General features: G+C 39.4%; 1 protein-coding gene across 3 annotated transcripts; it reads left to right on the plus strand.

Annotated features, from left to right (window-relative positions):
• Window positions 1-1,030: 1,030 nt before the first annotated feature.
• LOC145449666 (dual specificity tyrosine-phosphorylation-regulated kinase 1A-like) lies at window positions 1,031-19,079 on the plus strand. Of its 3 annotated transcripts, none has more exons than XM_080328065.1 (14): window positions 1,031-1,209; window positions 6,932-7,054; window positions 8,083-8,234; window positions 8,301-8,402; window positions 10,663-10,863; window positions 10,919-11,066; window positions 11,128-11,267; window positions 12,946-13,092; window positions 13,836-13,982; window positions 14,445-14,588; window positions 15,157-15,274; window positions 16,220-16,363; window positions 16,842-16,958; window positions 17,588-19,079. In XM_080328065.1, the coding sequence occupies exons 3-14, from the start codon at window positions 8,172-8,174 to the stop codon at window positions 18,166-18,168; spliced, it is 2,052 nt and encodes a 683-aa protein (XP_080184191.1). In that variant the 5' UTR covers window positions 1,031-1,209; window positions 6,932-7,054; window positions 8,083-8,171; the 3' UTR covers window positions 18,169-19,079. The 3 variants fall into 3 exon arrangements, with proteins under 3 accessions (XP_080184191.1, XP_080184189.1, XP_080184188.1); XM_080328063.1 differs by lacking the exon at window positions 1,031-1,209 and adding an exon at window positions 5,452-6,038 and having other exon boundaries at window positions 16,845-16,958; XM_080328062.1 differs by lacking the exon at window positions 1,031-1,209 and adding an exon at window positions 5,458-6,038.
• The last annotated feature ends 321 nt before the right edge of the window (window positions 19,080-19,400 follow it).

Genomic DNA, 19,400 nt, shown 5'->3' on the forward strand with positions numbered 1-19,400 from the left:
ATGTCCGACCAATTGGCTATTTCCAGGACATGATCACATGATTCGATACACAATCACACACAATACTTTGTTGCGCCGATAGCAGACGACGGTGCTTTAACACCTGATGAAGGATCAGAGCTCCGAAAGCTCGTGTAACTAATAAGGTTATATTCATACAAGTGGACGTTAAATAGGGTGTCAAAGCTATCAAGGTCTTACACAGAAACAAATAACTTGTTGACAAGCTACCCTCTTTTTGGTGGTTTAATTTCGTACTTAATTGTACCTATACCATGGGCATTTTGGATATTTGCTGCGGTCTAGTGAAATTACTGTTACTGGCGTTATGTTCATTGAGTTAGCTTACTTGCGCTAAATGTATCTTCTGCATAAAGGTTGATGCTCTTTGCAGGCGGACGTATAAATTACTCGGAAATTCTCCCTTATTTTGTCACCTAACACTGATCTGGTGAAACGAACACTGGCTAATAATGAAGCAGTAATTGGTAATTTAGAAGGCCGTGGATAGTATACAAACATTTTCTGTGAACTATTAACAATTAAATTATTATCAAATAGGTTTTAATGTTGGTTTCAGATATAAATGCTCAAATGTTTTCCCAGAAGTAGAATGACAATAAGGCTTACCCGGATCTCTAGCTTACAAACTAATTCAATTAATGTTAAATTAATTTAACATATATCTCTGATTATGGTACCTCACGTCATCATAAATTGAGCTGGAGCTGTTGCTCTGAAATACTAAATGATATTCAAGATAATGTATATCAATTTAACATATATCTCTGATTATGGTACCTCAGGTCATTATAAATTGAGCTGGAGCTGTTGCTCTGAAATACTAAATGATATTCAAGATAATGTATATCAATTATTGTCGCGCCATTTGCATAATTGAAGAGACTCTTGTAGGTACAGGACTTCAATAATAAACCCGAATATTTTCGACACTCGTCAGGGGTAATTGTCAGCAACTAGTAGTAGAGAACTGAAAAGCACATTGTATAACAACAATTGTATGTATGACTAAATATTACGTTTGAATAATTCTATGCCATTGTTTCAGCGACCTGGTGTCATATATTTTACAGCATTCATATAATTAGCTGTTAGCCGACCACTAGTGATTCTGAACTTTGACCGAGGAGGATGTAATGCAATCCGAAAGTTGAGAAGATTTATTGGGGAAAATTTAAAACTGTGAATGTGAGTATAATTTGTTACTGTTCTCTATTTTAATATGCATTTTAGTAACATATTTGTGATGTAAATATATTAAAACCTTATGCAGACAGCCAGTAATCGTCCGGACGAAGATATGGATGTAAACATGTCCATGAAAGTGTGTGACTTATTCCTTGTCAAGTGTTGTATCGTATTTTAAACCTTGGCTGTTATGAGTATTTTCTGTGAAAAAGATTGTTCAAAAATTGTATTATTATTGTATGATTCATTCCGGATATTTGAAATCATATGCTACTATGATGCTGTAGGCCTATACGAGGTTGCAAAATTTCCACATTGTGAAGGGAATTTGAAAAATCTATCTCAGAAAGCTTGCTGGGGTATTGGTTGCAGCTACCAGTTGTGCAATTCTCTATTATTGTGTCGTCAAAAAGCCTACTGAATGAACAAATGAATGTTTGAGAACTAAGTCTGTAGTTGATAGAAAATACTGATTTCTATATAATTCAATCCATAGTTGTTTAACAATATCATTTGAAACTATATTAGGTTGTAACACTGCGGACAATAGATTAAGTAAAGTACTAGACCTAGAAATCACCGGATGTGATATTTCAAAGCAAACACACACAACTTTACTATGCTGCTCAAAGACAATTTCCTGGTCACTGACACGTCTAAAGGTTTAATGCATCTGATAAGGCGTCTCTTCATTTGAATGTGAATACATCACAACATTCTCATCTCCTTATTTTGCTTGTTACTATGCACTAGCCTCCTTCCAAATGTATAAGAGTTTCGTGCAGAGGATGCATCAGAAATCCCCAGAAAAGTTGTAATAGGAAGGCAGGCGAGAAGCAAGGCATAAGTGTGCTAATCAAATAAAAAACTGCACATCTAATTACAATGTTAGGTTTTACCAAATTTCCTAATACATGTGAACAAACTGATTTCACAAAACTTCAACCCTTTTATTGTTATTTACAATGCAAAACAAAGTGTATTCATTACGAGTGACTGTGCTGCGCATTGATATATCCGAGTTGCATAGCCTAAAACAGTAGTTGTTGTCATGATATTATGACCAGGAAAGACACAGACTGTGACTTCTAAAATTAGAATCAATGTGTTCTCCTGTTGAGGCAAATGTACAAAACTTAGCTGCAATAATAATAATGAATGCAGTTCAGTCTGTAACACCTGAGAAGTCAAAAGAGGGCATTAGAAAGCAGTGTCTTGGATATACAGAACTTGAGTATGCAATCGAATGGCATAGTCACACTGAAATAAATATTTTCGGCTGACACTAGTCAGGGTTAGTCGTCATCAACTAGTAGAGAATTGAAAGGAATGTTGTATATTAACGATCAAAGCCTAGGACAACCAAAGGAACACTCCTGTTATAGACTCAAATCATGTAAATTGGGTATTTCCATGGGGAATTTCCTAACACACGCCGAATTACAGCCGAAGTCCTCTACACGACCGAATAAATATGTTAGTTAGAAGTCATTCACAAATCCTCGGATATCTGGGACACGGACGCTGTCGCAGCGGGAGATATCAAAGGCCGTCACGCGTCATCAAAAGGAACACGGACCTATGTCAACCTTATGCGGTATTGCGTAAGCGTGTTTGATATATATTCCGTTTCCCTTGGCGTAACCCGGTGGGTTCTTCTTGGGCAAATTAAATTGTTTGCTGATCATCGCGTGGACCGAATTGCACCGTTGAGACAAAAGATGCTCTAGCTATTGTCGTATCACGGCCGACATATCTCTACGTCCGCTGATTTGCGATTTGCTCTCTAGACATGACGTAGTTTGCTTGCGCAATCTTTGTCACGTGACGATATGTGGCCTTTTTTTCAATGCTACGCTTGGCCGACAATATCCAGACCTTGTTCTCTTCGTTTCTGCTCTATGGCTCTCTCTCGACGCGAATTAACCCGAAGGTATTTTCGCGGCGCCGCATCGGCGTAGCTCTGAATTCCGGAACGACCATTGGTAGAAAAGGGTCGACTTTGCGATTGCTTGCTTGGTGAGGTGGCCTCGTTTAGTTGAAAGCTGAAAAACTTCTAAATAAACAAGGTGTGCGACGGATGGATCTACGTTTCGCGCGCCGCGGAATTCCGCAGTACTGCGTGCGTCGATCGGATTTTTTCGATGAGATGTAATCGACCTTCTTCTGTTTGAGAATAGACTCGAATATTGCGTGATTTGCTGTTCAAGAATTCAGGTTTAGGAAGCATGTAGGTGGTTTGTGTATTATTCGCGGAAAATATACACAGTTATGCGATGCGTCGTATGAGTCAAGCCGCGGTTAGGCAGGAAATGATACTCTTTTGTATGAAGTTAAGTCCAAGCAAATATGTCCAGAATGTAACAGCGAACGGCATTGTGCGAGATAACGCCGTTTAGAAATCACGGGGGAAGGTCATCGGCCATCGCTAATGCAAATACGCATCTAGTCTCGTGACCTTGTTCTCCAATGTTACAGATTCTGTGATATAGAAAGTGTGACATTCGCTGGCTATGTTTGTGAAGACTGTATTGAACTTCGCGGCCGGTCAATATTCTCCCTTGGTTATGTAGGTTCAGATAGGAACTCGTCACTTTCTTTATCGGGAACTCATCTGTTCCCACCCGTCACTGTCAACATCGATCGTCTTAACCCTCTCGATATTCGTCGCGTTCAATGTCGACATTTGAAAGAGGTTCGCGTATTGCTGTCCAACATTTAGTATCGTTGAGAGGCATAATTGGCTGCGGTTTATGTTGGTATTGCTTTTGCGCGTACGCTTACCAGTCCGATCATACGTATTGGAGAGATACACTTTGGGACGCTTGTTTGGTTTGTAAACTGTGAGATAGCAGTTCCGTTTGGCAGTAAATCGTTGCCATGGTCGCTTAATAGATAGCTTGGGTTGTTTCGAACAAGTTTAGACCATAGCGTTCGTTTGGATACTCAAAACTGATCGTTTGTTACATGGAGGGCCATCGTAGATACTGAAGGATCGCGAACTATGCCCCGATTTTCCCGTACAACTTGTGAAGAATTAAGGGATATTTGTATGTCGATATTTTCGGATCCGCGCACTCCTGCGTTTCAATTGAATAATATATTCGTACGGAAGTAAACCCGAATGTTTTCTGCTGACACTCGTCAGCAACTGGTAGAGAATTGGACAGAACATTGTATATCAACAATAGTATCGCCGAATATATCTGTTTTTCAATAATTGCGGACGCGGGTTTGCGATAACAGCAATTTTAATAACAATGCGGTTTCGGAAAACGTAATATATTATGAATCAAGACCGACGCTATCGCTAGTGAGGTTGAATGCGTAATTTCGGGACACGATGCAATGCATTACGTCACTTTTTTCGACTTGGTTTATGTAAGGGGCCCGCGTAATCGAGGATGCCGCTACGCTGCAATGCGGAGATGAATTATTTATTGAAATCGGTCGCACGCGCTTGTTACGTAGACGGATCCGTCCGCCGCATTACAGATCACGCGTGCTCTTGATTGAATTAATTCCGCGTTCAAGGTTCCCCGCTGTGAGCGGCGCGCGTCGAGCGGGGAAAGTCGCTCTCGCCGTGTTCCTTTGTGAGCTTGATCGCCCGAGGGTTAAACGCGCTTTGAAAATTCCTGCACGGCACACGAAGTAAGAGGTATGAAGGCGAGCTAGTAATGAGGCGAATTGAAATATACCTCCAAGCGTGAACGAGCTATGCGAAGGCCAAGATTTCAATACGAATTTGAACATTCAATATGGACATTGACATTATCTTCTGGCATCACTAAAGTATGAATACTTAGCATGACGCATATTGAGGAGGCGAGTAATATATGTTTATATTATGATATGGGATTTAGATGAGTAACCAATTTCAGGATCACAAATATATATATGGTATTGTATCCAAGTTCATGTAACTTGATCCCATCATGGGTTACAGAATATTGAAGAGCTTCTTGGAGGTACAGAACTTATTGGTAGAAAGTCATGTTTTCAAAGAGGTTCAGAACTTGAGTATACAATTGAATGATATATTCATAGTGATATAACCTGCATCTTTCCGGCTGACACTCGTCAGGCAGGGGTAATCGTCAGCAACTAGTAGTGAATTGAAAAGAGCGTATAACATTGTTGATGTACAATGTTCTTTTCATTTCTCTGCTAGTTTATAGTGTCGGTCAAAAGTATTCGGGTTTACCTACATTTGAATATATTATACAATTATTTGCGTTTAGTATTTGATTAGTGACGTATGTAACATTGAACTGATTTATTGTAGGATTGTTCTCTTAGTGATATATTTATGCCAGGAGAATAATAGTTAATCCGGACTGCCTCGCGAGAAGATATTAATTTCTGGATTTAAATTTTTGAAACGGCGTCTCCTTCTTTCCCGATGGTTGTAAGACGGCAAGCATGCACGCCTGAGCATTCGGATGCTAATCGCTCGTCCGCTTCTGGTTATATGGATTCTCTGGATATTAAGCAAATGAGCAACAGCGACATGTGGCAGAGGCAGTATCACCCGAGTCAGTCCCAACCAAACTACCCTAGTTCCGAACAGCAACGGATTTCCTGGAATGCTCTGTCTTCTTGCCGAATTGAATGGTTCAACGACAGAAATTCGGCACATCCCCCTGCCCCAGGCGGCAAAGCTACTAAGAAAAAGGGCAGTGTGTCTGGAGAGGGGGGTTTCTATCATCGACACCCGATTAAACGAACGTGGGATGAGGGTACGCAACGTAATTGGACCCCTATTCAGAAAAATGGTGTTGATGAGAGTGATTCCTCTTCTGGTTTACTCACGTTGAGTAATGGTGTTGGTGAGATATTCATATCTTGATGTAAATGTGACTTACAAGTTTACAACATGGAGGATTGAAGATAGTTTGCTACTCTGACATACAATAAGATGGATATACCAGATTCTACTCCAGTATGCTCTTGACGGATAAAATATCGTTGATGACTCAAAAAGTGGAAGTTGATGCAGACCTTTATGAAATTGCACATAAGCGGAAAAAATATTGGATTTAGAATCTGCATTTTAAAATAAGTTGGTTCAAATTTGAAATGATAGGGTTTTCGACCCCCAGAACCCAACCCACTGGTTATTCCTCTGCTAGTACTGTGTAGTGATGACTATGAGCTAGCAATGGATGCTAGAACATCACACAACAGAACACCATTATCATGATTCACGCGAAATGAGGACACATGTTTTTTAGAACTAAATTTTTTTCATCTAGAACTACTGCACGCAAAACGATAAGCTAGTTGCCCATCAAATAACTAGATTTTGTAGTTTGTAACAGTCAATATGATGCCAATAAATTTTTTCATTGATGATATACGAAATATTTTATGTTAGTGTCGATATAGATAGTCCACAGAGCAGTTAGTCAAAACGCGCGGTGTCAATTTGTATTCCATCGATCCAGAAAGTCGATACTTTCCGAGCACACCGACACTATATTGATGGAAATAACACTTTGCAGCTAGCTGCCATCTGACCTCCTTTGTTTGTTGACTGATATTGATTTTGTACTTATGTGAAATGAGGTCAAAGAAATTAATTAAAATGTTTGTTAACAGGGTCATTGCATTGCCATGACATGCAAACTGTAGGAATGATACAGCATTAAATTGGGAACTTGTTTGGAATATTCGATTTCTTGTGTTTCTAGCATTTCCCTCAACTTATCGTGCTTTGCAGACTCATTAAATCTCGGGGTCGGAGATCACGAAGGCGTTCATTCACGGAGATCATCCTCATCTTCACATTTACCTAACGGGAAGAACCCTTTTGCGGAAGTATTGGAAGGAAGGAGGAGAAAAGGTACGTGGCCTTGTTCGAAGTCGAATACTTACTGAGCTAGTCAACAAAGTTGAGGAATGTGTGACTTTGGTAAACACTAGTCTGGGTTTGCTCACTTATAATTGAGAAACAAGTATTGGAATTTCGGTTCCCGAGATTGTTAATAAGGACATGAGATGTATCCCACCAACAAATTCATTATCAACTAAAGGGCTGATCTATTACTATTGACTCTTGCACTGTTGGTCTGCTGCTGGAGAGTGTGTCAGACAAACCTTGTGTGACCTCTGAATCCTCTCAGCTGATCTTTTGTTCCTTGACTGAATTATTGGGTCATCATTGTCTGTCATAATATACAGACCAATGCCATTGTGAGTAAGGAGTTCTATTAACTTTTACTGCACTTGGTCATCATTTATATGTTGTTAAACTTGTGACTAGCTTTGTATTCAGTGAAGATTTTTTGTTTGAGAGACAGGATTTGTGAATTGGTGTTCTGGATAATACTATATGTTAAAAGTTCAATCTGAAATTAGCACACTGAGCATAAGCTTTCTCTTAGCCCCGACATATTTGGTGTTACGATTGTTGATATACAATGTTCTTTGCAATTCTCTATTTGATGACGATTAGCCATGACAATTGTCACCCGATTATATTCGAGTTCATTTCAATATGAATATACAATACATACTACTCAATTGTATATTGAAGTTGATGTACTGACCTTATGATTGAGACGTTATTAGTTCATTAGTTGATTAGCAAGTCAAATGTAAGCCTCTTACTTGTCAAGTCATTCTAGATGTGATGCAAGCCAGAATTTAATTGCTGCATATTCGTGTCATTTCTTTGGTGACTAAGAGTCCGAAGTACATCCGTAACAGTCACAACTAGCTTCTAATATTCTATATCAGATTCGTGATATACATTTTATATGTCATGGGTGGAAATGATTGTGAGTGTGATATCATGGTTATGTGAAGTGTGGCCAGTAAGTGATTTGTTTGTCGTGAAGTTGATCTTTGAATCTTGCCGTATTCTTCCAGAGGACGGGTGTCGGGAGTGTCATAGGCTTCAAAATTCATCCTATCACCACCCTCACCACCACCATCACCACCACAGATCATCGCAGCCAATGGCGCAGGGTGGATCATCACAAGACGTGCCGGTCAACATGTTTGAACAGCAGCAGCAACAAGTAGGCTTCGATTTGCTTATATTTGGTAACTCTGGTTATTTATCGACTCCTTGTTGTCTGACGTAGGAGCAGATGTCTAGAATTCCTGTGACATTCCGAGAGTCGTCCAACGCTCCCATGAGGAAACTCTCTGTGGACTTGATCAAAACGTATAAACATATAAACGAGGCAAGTATCATCATATTTTTCAAGTTATCTACTGGGACTTGTTGTGTTAATGGTCTTTGTGTTTAGTCGGGGTTGTGACAGCTGTTATGAAGTTGTTTTTGAAATCACATGTTATGGATTAGTCGTAAAACAGACTGATGCATATTACACATTGTGTATTAATGTGTTTTTGAAGTTTACTGTCGGTCTGAATCAACATATGTCATGATTCTGTTTCTCTCTTTGCCGAATCCGAATGTGATCCGGTTCTGACTGGCGTGAGTCTGGAATTTTCAAACTTTTTCAAGCGTTGTCACTGGTCAGGTCAAAAAATAGATTTCGTTCGGAAAACTGTATTGCATAACTGATTTCGACTCAATGATCTCTGCTTGCATGTGAATTAACAAATTTTCTTTGATTTTGTATGTGGTATGGAGTGGATACCTGCGAATGCATTAGGAGTGCAAGTGTGCAATAACAAATTTCAAAGTCACACAATTACATTGGTTACGAAAGTTTTTTGACAATCAGAATTTGTGGTAGACACTAGGGATGGTGTGAACGTGAGGTTCACGTTCGCGTTCTGTGTGTGAACCTCGGAAAATTTGAGGTTCGCGTTCACAACAGAACCTTGGTAGGTTCTGCACTGTGAACCTTTTTCATATATTGCAATTTTCACTTCATTATAATATCTTTGGTTCAAATTTATTGACTTTCAACTGCGGGCCACTCTATGCATGGAGATGACAGCATAAACATTCAACACTAAACGAAAATGCCCTTGACAATCTCAAAAAATATTGTTACAAAAGTTTGCTCGAAATATCCAGCTTTCCGTTTGTACATAAATTTTGTCAGCGAATGATCCTAATTCAACCAATCAATGAGATTGATATCGTCTTCTGATGTAAAAATCTAGCAGGCGTACGGGGTCAATCTTGACTACATATTTATACTCTATCATAAAAACCAAATCCGTGGGACTGATGGGATGTTGGCTATACTGCTGTATAACTTGTTAATGGGGTAATATCGGTAGCAAGTATAGAAACCCATTTTACACTCTGCGTAATATACATGTGGCAATACTCAGACGCCGAATACATTGTCCGATCAGGTCGAAATTTACGGCAAAGCGACGCAAGATTCTGATTTTATGGGATTATTATATCATTTGATTGCCTCAGTTGATACATTTGGCGACGTTTAAAACGTCAATATGTATACTTAAGTACTGAGCTATTATGTGGCCCCGAGTCGTCGCTCGGTATCGTGTACAGTAGATTAATATAGGCAATCACCTAAGTGAAATATGGGGTTTAAATTAGCAATATGACGTCACGTGACGTCATAAGGTTCACGTTCGTGTTCACACAGAACCTTTCAAAAAGGTTCACGTTCACACGAACCTGAACCTTTCAGAGGTTCACACCATCCCTAGTAGACACACAAACCCTGTCAAGTATGATGCGAGATTACAAATCTGTCATTTGTTTTGACAAATAATTTCGACCCAACTGTGACAGTTTCCTATCTATTTTGAATTAGAGGGCAGTGTTTAGTAAAGGCTTGTAATCTGTCACAGGTACAAGGCCTTTCTATTTCCAATTCCAAATTCCTTTCATTTTATGATGTCAAATCTAATTCCCGAGTTCCATTCTTGTTATGCTCTTTTCCAAGCTCATGACTGACTCCAACTCATCCGAATCTTGCATGAAAACGTGGAATTATACAAAATTATTACTTCAATGCCAAAATTCGAATATATGCTCATCTGTAGCATCCCTAGCAGACTATTCTGGTATGTCAGGGGTTATGAGCTCATTGGGATATGAGTATCTAATTCCGAACAACAGATTTACATCAGACTTGTACAATTATGTACAAACTTCCAATGTAGTTAGTTGACGGTCAACTAAGCACTGGTTTTTGAGTAGTTTAAGTTGCTGATTGTGAAAAGTGAGCCGTTTCTAGTTGCGTACCTTTAAAAAATTTATTAGTAAAATAACGAGAAACGTGTCATCGTTTATCGTGAATCATGATACTGGTGTTCTTGCAGCCAGTGAGTGGGTTTTTGGGGTCGAAACCCATCCAATTTCAAACTCTGAATCCCATCCATTTGAAATTCCTATTCTATCTCTGATATTTATTAGCTCGTTTGCAACTCAGTAATTACTATCAGTTATTAGTCAGTTGTGTATTGGTTACCAGCTGATTTTCGATGTCATAAGTTCTAGTTGCACAGTTTGAAAATCTGTTGACAATGGTACTTTTGATGCAGGTTTACTATGCAAAAAAGAAAAAGCGATCCCAGCAACAGGCGGCCGCGGCTGCCGCTGCTTTGGACAGCCGAACTCGTGAACAGCGTATTTATAACGATGGTTACGATGACGACAATTACGATTATATCATCAAAAACGGTGAAAAATGGAACGATAGATATGAGATCGATTCCCTCATCGGAAAGGGTTCCTTCGGACAAGTATGCTCTTTTTTCTCCAGTATTTGATTTGATATTAATATCTTGCTCCGCTCAGGTTGCAAAGGCGTTCGATCACGAGGAACAGGAATACGTCGCGATCAAAATTATAAAAAATAAAAAAGCATTTTATAAGCAAGCGTTAATCGAGGTTCGGTTGTTAGAACTTATGAACCGATACGACGCCGATAACAAATATTATATAGGTGAGTATGATTGATGCATGCGCATTTTGACCGCGGTAATAATATATACTATACGTTTTAGTACGGCTGAAACGTCATTTTCCATTTCGCAATCATCTCTGTCTCGTGTTCGAACTGTTGTCATATAACCTGTACGATCTCCTGCGGAACACCAATTTTCGGGGCGTGTCTTTGAATTTAACGAGGAAATTTGCACAGCAAGTGAGAACAACACGGTTTTGTGGGTTGGACTTGTTCTGGAATTAAAATTTGAAGCAAATCGCACAGTTGAAGAACTAGGAAATTTTTTCAGATTCTCTAAATTAGATTAGAATTATAATTACAGCTGCACAGTAGGGCTCTTAAAAATTACTTTTTTTCTCAAATCGCACTGGCTACTTGATAAAATTGTTAGGTTACCTAATTTAAGCCTGCACACCAAATTTGGTTCAATTCCAACCAGTAGCCGCATTTCTACACGAGAAGAAAGTTTCTAATTATTATATAAAAATGAATAACAAAAAATTTGAAAATTTTCCGTTCACCCCATGAAAGTGTTGAATTGTGTATAGAAACGATATTCACCAAATTTGGTTCAATTCCAAACAAGGGAAGCGGAGTTATTGCCATCGAAAAATTTGGATTTGAATAAAATAATATTTACGATGGGCACCACTATAATAAATAATTGAAGAATTGGTCACCGAGTCACCGTAAATACTATTCTATTCATAATCTAAATTTTTCGACGGCAATAACTCCGCTTCCACTGTTTGGAATTGAACCAAGCATAGTCCACACTTTTTCCAAATTAGGTTAGAATTAGATGTAGTATGAATTTGCCAAAACTTGGAGATTGATTTAAATTCTTGAATTTTCAACCTGTCGAAAACGACATAAGAATGGCAAATGTCTTTACATCAAGATTGGCATGTTATAGTTCTGCTGTAGCGTTTTCAATAGAACGAGAAATTGATTGGAAAAAAAATTAGGTCGTGGAATCATTTCACAAATTAGATTAGAATTAGGTTATCGGCAATTCGCCCTAATTAGAATACTTATACAACTAGAATTATCTATTTCTCCCGAGTCTGGGTTCGGAATTAAAATTGGTAGTCAACATCATCGCTTGTCCCGTGAAAATTGGAAAGCACCTAAGGTGTGAACTCGTTCGGTACCAACTGAAGAATGTTTAAATATTCGATCTGGCGGCCGCCTTGCTATTGATCGTTGAAGTTTAAAGAAATAGAGAGAGATATCGACGTGCAGTAGGCCTACTTGAGTTGCGCTATTTCCGGTTTTGACTTGGCTGCGGCACGTGATGGACTGTATTACTTCCATTCTTGATATTGCATTGCCTGTTTTAGTTTAGAATTCTTATAAGTAGGGCTGAGCACAATGATTTGAGTTCACGAATCTGAATTGAGTATTAATTGTAATGATTCGAGTTGATTAGTAACAAATGAATTTTTATAATGCTTAAATTATGTTCTCTTTGTCATCAAGAGTTAATTTATCAACGTAAATTATAGTTTTGATACTATTTTACTCTGTGGAAAGCTGTATTGATTGATTGTACCGCAGCATACGAGAAGTAGTGCAAAGTTATGCACTTTACTGGAAATGACATATTTGTGAGGTCGCGATCAACCCCACGGTATTGTCACAAAGTGCAATGAAATAGGTACTGTTGGAGGAATATCAAATGATCTTTGATGTGATGTAGAACTGGCCTATACTTTTTGTGGTTGCATAAAATGTTCGTATTTGAAATTTCAACAGCGCATAATTCTTGGATTTAGTATCGAATCAGTCAGTTACCCGAATTTGCCCATCCCTGGTATTTTATGAGCATTTAGCTGATAGTGACATTTTTTGACAACTGCAGTCTTATTTTCAGCTTTGCACGGCGTTGTTATTCCTGTCAACGCCCGAGATCAACATCATACACTGCGACTTGAAACCGGAAAACATCCTACTGTGCAACCCAAAGAGAAGCGCCATCAAAATTATCGACTTTGGCAGTTCTTGCCGGTTAGGCGAACGGGTACGTAAAATGAAAGCTTGATGGTTTCAAAGTTTCAGTTTATTTCCCGAAATAAGGGTTGGTCAGCTTTCAGACTTTACAAACTACTGGATTTTAAACTAGAACTAGAACTACTCGCTAAAAGATAACCAACTAAATTCAAATCCGAAGCAACTAATAGGAATCGATAGCTAAGAAATATTATATATAGAATCTGGATTTCAAAAAGACGGGGTTTCGAGTTCTAATTAGTTAACCGTCAACAATCTGGATTGGTAGTTTGTTCAAGTCTGCTAAGTCGCAATATATATTGAGAATGTATAGGCCTATATGTTATAAATATAAGTATATGTGGTAACAAGTGTATTGCATTTTTAGTATATGTAACAATATATTATGTGTGTGTACTATGTATTTATTCTTGTTGTCGGACAAACTGTACGAAAGAGTATTTATACAAGGAAAAATATACATAATATAGGAAAAGCAAACAATACTGAAATTTCATGAAGGCATAAGGAAGTAAATAACTCAATCCTTGAAGGACAAATTTTGGTTGTTGATGTCGCATTGTGTTTACGATTTTAATGCAGTAATTGGTAGTAAACAGGCTCGTGAAGGGCGTTTGTACGATAATCTCGGTTTCCTTATTGATTTTGTTGTGTTGTTGAACCCGAGCGTACCGATCCGTATTTAGAAGGATTATTTTGCGAAGCCGAGTTCGAGCGAGTTCGTTTTGTTTACCAAACTGCGCATTTCTTCAGATCTACCAATATATTCAATCGCGCTTTTACCGTTCGCCCGAGGTGCTGCTTGGTATTCCCTACGACATGGCTATCGACATGTGGTCGCTAGGTTGTATATTGGTCGAGATGCACACAGGAGAGCCGCTTTTTGCCGGATCCAACGAGGTTTGTGAGATTTTTTTGCATTGTGATGATGAAATTAGTGATGTTTTGAAAGTATTGGGAGTTGCGAGGTTTGGCGACTAGAAAAATTCCGTTTTTTTTTCTAAATTTGATTAGGCATAATTATAGCTAAACAGTATTTTCCTGATTAGGTTTGAATTAGAATGACTGAACTCGAAAACATCTGTGAGTTCCGATTTTTCATCTTTTCCAAATAGATTACAATTATTTCTAAACAGTTTTTCCTAATTAGCTTAGAATCAGGATGACGGAATTAGTGTATTAAGATGACTAAAATTATCTCTTCCAAGTCTGGGGAGTTGGTTCCCACGGTTTGCTTATTTTTTCGCGAGCGTCTTTGATTGCTTTGTTGTTCATCAGCCGTACTATCAACGATTGTCTTGTGTCGTTAGACACGCCTACGCTACTTTTGTGATAACATTCTATTATGTCTCACTCCCGCAGGAAGACCAGATGAATAAAATCGTTGAGGTTTTGGGCATACCGCCGGCGTACATGCTCGAAAACGGCTCGCAACAGAAAGTCCGTAAAATATTCGAAAGGTCGGCGGACGGTACTTGGAGAGTACGGAGGCATAAAGACAAGAAAGTAAGTTGAGCTGTAAAATTTTTAATAGTTTAATTTGTTGACGATTTGAATGTTGTATTACCATTGAAATGAACCTGAATATTTCCGGCTGACGCTCGTTGGGGAGTAATCGTCAGTGACTAATAGACATTTACTATAGAATAATATAATCATATTGAAATAAACGCGTATTTTCGGCTGACACTCGTCAGGGATGATCGTTAGCAACTAGTAGAGAATTGCAAAGAACATTGTATATCAACCATCGAATATATTCCAAATTATCGTTGCTTCATTTGAATAATTCTATGCGATATGCGATACCATTCAATTGTCCGTTGAAGTTCTGTACCTTCATGAATCTCTTCTAATAATAGAGATTTCAAAAAAAATTTGTGATTCTTCATTTGTACTTTGTTTGCTTGAGAGAACTTTGCATGATGTTCAAAGATCTTTTGAATTCTCTAATAGTAGCTGACAATTACCTCTGACGAGTGTCAGAGGAAAATATTCGGGTTCATTTCAATATGAACATATCATTCAATTGTATATTGAAGTTCTGTGCCTTCATGAACGATTCTCGTTTCAGTACCGCGAACCGGGCAGTCGTAAGCTTCACGATATTCTCGGGGTGGAAGCAGGCGGTCCCGGCGGTAGGAGGCTCGGCGAGGCGGGTCACACAGAGCAAGACTATTTGAAATTTAAAGGTACGTTATACGTTTCTTTAACTGAGCTCAGGAAGTGAAAATTTGAAAAAAAATATTGAATTTCGAAAAGTACTATAGATAGTAATGGGTTACTAACAAAGTACTTCTACTTTGTGAGATGCTTCTGAAGTAGATTTTGCCTACTTTGACTACTTAATAAATGTGGCTATCATTTTAGGCTGCTTGTACTTATAATTGACAGTTTTCAATTTTTTAGCCACAACTATGTCTAGAATACTTTTTTGCTTGTAAATCGCTTCTTATTATTCTACTTGAGTAGAAGACGTTACTTTTACTCGAGTACCGACAATGTCTACTATGACCACCTCTGGTTTGTGAATATATGGACCCAGATATATAATATGAAATACTTTTGAAATCGCTTCTTATTATTCTACTTGAGTAGAAGGTGTTACTTTTACTTGAGTACCGACTACTCTGACCACCTCTGGTTTGTAGGTATATGACCCTAGATATATAACGAAGTATTTTTATCATGATTTTGTGTTCATGAACCCTCTAATTGCAGCACAGTTTCACAAAACAAGCCGCAAATAGATATTTATATCTCCCTGTCTTGATATCTGATTATACTAGAAATCTAGTTTTGGCTTAAAAGTAATATACACTTGAATTAAATATTGAAATATGGAATTAGAACCAAATATTTTTGGCTGACACTCGTCAGCAACTAGTGGATAGTTCCAAATAACATTGTATATCCACCATTGTATATCGAAGTATTGTACCTCCGAAAAGCTCTTGCAAGTAACGTGTTTCTGTCTCTATTTCCATGGAATGCTGTCTTGAAAACGAACATAAGTTACAAGCAAATTACTGATTTTTTAAAGTAACGTTAAGCGGTGATGCATTGTATGTGTTTCACTCCGCCCTACTCATGAAATTTTGATGGGCGGTATAAAATATTGATCGATGCCTTTTCAGATCTGATCCATCGGATGCTGTCGTACGACCCGAAAGAGAGGCTGACGCCTTATTTCTCGCTGCAGCACAGCTTTTTCAAGAAGACGGCGGACGGGTCTACAAACACCAGCACCAGTCCCGCGCAGGACTTGAGCAGTTCGTCTGGTAGGTTGCGTTTTTGGGTAATTCGACATTTTGTGCGTGTATTCTTTGTTTTCGAGACTTGTCAAGAATTTTCTCGAAGATGATAAACTATTTTGGGCACTGTTGATTCAAATTGGCATATCGCTTTTGTTGATGATGATCGACCAGCCGGTGCTTAGGAGCCTGTAAAGAGCAATATCGTACACATGGGCACGCAGCAGAGCGTAATCTCTCCTCACAGTCACTAATCTCGGATTAACTAGACTCGTTGGGATTGTTGCGCACATGATCCTAGCTATTGATTAATCTTTCCTATGAGATCTCTATAATGATATCCATCACGGATGAGTTGTGACATCACATAATCGTCGACGTGTATGCTCCTACAAAATCGTAGAATTGAAAATAAAATGTGAAATTCTGCATCAGTGCTCAATTACCAAACTTTCTGCAGGAATTAAAATGAGCGCCATTGTAATTTGTGCATTTTTACTATCAGCAGGCAGCAGTTCGTCTGGAGGTCGCGCCAAATCGGATCCCGGAGTGCAGCAGACTTCGTACGTCACATCAGCTGAAGTGTACCCCATCGACACCCCGGTCACCTACTCCTCACCAGGTGAGGGCGATCTTTGACTAACTCTAGTAGACTAACTAGTTCTAACTTTTTGATGATGTCAGGCGATAGGGGGCGTTTTGATACCTGGATTGTTGGCCAAGGGGGCATTGTGTAAAAAAAAGTTTGTGAAACTCTCCAATTAAGCGAAATGCGAGTAATTATGTTGCCATGATCTGATTCTAATCTAATTTCTGGTTTTCCTGAAATTGCGACAGGGTAACTGTACAGCGCGAAACGCGCAAAGCTTGCTGTTCAGACATTTGGTATTCTCAGGCTTATGAGAACGACTTATGGATATGAAATTAACTTTTGTTGTAATATTTGGAATTCAAGTCAATTCTATTCTAATTTTTTTTAAATTGTGTAGCCATAACTCTCATATAAATTCAAAGAAACTAGCTATAATTCTAATCTAATCTAATTTAGAAGAAACTGTTGTTATAATTGTAATGTAATTTCGAAGAAACTTTGCTGTAATTCTAATCTGATTTGGAAGGAACTGTAGCTCTAATTCTAATCAAATTTGGAAGAAACTATGTTGCTGTAATTCAAATATAATTTGGAAGAAACTGTGTTGCTGTAATTCGAATATAATTAGTTAAAAAAACGAATTTTAATCGTTTTTACAGCTGGCTACGGCACCGCGACCTACATGTCACCATCCACGACGCAAGTCGCGGGCAAAGTGGGATTACACACGAGCAACGTCAAATCACCCTCATCGAGCACGCATTATCCCCAGTACTCCAATCACGCCATGGCAGAAGCGGCCTCGCCGCGCCAACGATCGTCAGGTCCACAGACTCAAATGATGACGGGACCGGGGCTTTTTCCGTCCGGGGCTTCACAGTACGGTTTGACCCCGCAAATGGGGGCGGGGTCACAGTCCGCGTACAACAGTTTGAACTCATCTTACCCTGCGCAGTATGGGGACGAATCGCCCCAACCGGAAAGCATGTCTCCGTACTACCAAGGTGGTTCGGGCGATATGAATTTAGCGATGCCGCATCAAATGGGGCACTCTCTGGGACAGCCGTATCAGATGTTAGGCGTACAGCCGGCCCTGAGTGGTGGCTTGATGGGCGCGGCGGGGCATCAAAGTTTAGGATCGTACCACGGTCATCATCATCATTCGGGCCGGTCCAGGTCGCAGCAGGACTCGCCCATGACGGGCGTACAGATGCAGCAGTCCCCGGTGCCGTCGTCGTGACGATAGATTAAATCTCGCGCTACTGCGTTTCGCGCAGTGTGAGAGATGATATCTCGTTAAGAGAGCGAAAATCCATGACGATGGGGCAAAAGCACTGTTGCCCGATGTGTTCTTGCCGTGGCACGCCAAGAGTGTACGGAGTGGTTTATGTCCCAGGACTAAAAACGAAGCAACTGTGAATCGGAATGGATCGTGGAATGGAAGTCGCACCGCGGACATATGAACGAATGCAGATGTGTCAATTTGCGGGATATTCATCAGAAATCGCCAAGTGTTGTCATCCAGTGCTGATCTGGTGATGCACGCGTGACAAGGGTTGGGCAGAACTGAGTATCTGAGCAATTCGATTTTGAATTGAGTATCGCTTGTTATGACGTCAAAATGATGTAGATTGAGGGCTCTGCTCTTTTGAGTGTGGACCCCGTCAAGTTTTTTGTATTGTTGCGTGGACCCCCCTGAAATTTCGGCGGCCTACGACTAAAATAAGCGGCCGTTACTTTAGCTCAGTCTCTATTCAGGCTGAGAAAGTGTCGAAAGTATGATTTCGTTGCTCGAATATATAGTCACTCATAACTTGACTTGGAATACTCTAATCATTATGCTCAGCCCTACTGGTAATACGAGAGAACCGTGCTCCATTTCCGGAGTCCACAAAATTGATGAGGGTGCCGTGCTCGTGCGGACGAGGTCCGTTCGTTATTTATTGTCGTCTGTTTTGCGTTATTTGCACATTCTCGTACGAAGTGATGAAGTGTTATTTTGCCAAAACTTACCTTTCAAAATATCGTGTACGTCTCTGCTGGTCTGCCGGGGCGAAGCGTGTGACTTTGCCTCGTGTGGCAGAAGCGATGTTGAGTGTTTGATAACTTGTTGGCTTTTGTTTCAATACAAGAGTTCTCAGACGAGTTGTATTTAAAGTGAGGGTGCTTGGCGGCGGTTGTATCAGTCTGGTAGGCGATGGACGTGAATTGCGGCAGACTTGATTCCAACTAAATTGTAGCTCTCTGATTAGTGCGAAATGCGAGTAATTAAATTCTAGTCGAACTTCGGATATGTTTCTATACTTTATTTTTTATTCTATCTAATTTCTGGTTTTATGAATATGCTACGGCAGGCCTGCTTAGTGCGAAACGAGTCATCTCGTCTCGTGGTCATCGAGAAGGAGCTGAACTTGATGTTTGTTCGTAATTTCATTCAACTGTTAAGTATTTGCAAATTCAGTAATTATAATG

The sequence above is a fragment of the Botryllus schlosseri genome, chromosome 11 (assembly GCF_051294905.1).
Source record: "Botryllus schlosseri isolate E-star chromosome 11, Bs_hap1, whole genome shotgun sequence".
NCBI classification, from domain to species: Eukaryota; Metazoa; Chordata; class Ascidiacea; order Stolidobranchia; family Styelidae; genus Botryllus; species Botryllus schlosseri.

Excerpts from the sequence above, each read along its gene's own strand:
- LOC145449666 (XM_080328062.1), top strand. The coding sequence starts at position 5,612 with ATGGTTGTAAGACGGCAAGCATGCACGCCTGAGCATTCGGATGCTAAT. Across the intron at positions 8,235-8,300 it reads TTGAACAGCAGCAGCAACAA|GAGCAGATGTCTAGAATTCC; the intron begins GTAGGCTTCGAT and ends TGTCTGACGTAG. Across the intron at positions 14,589-15,156 it reads GGAGGCATAAAGACAAGAAA|TACCGCGAACCGGGCAGTCG; the intron begins GTAAGTTGAGCT and ends TTCTCGTTTCAG.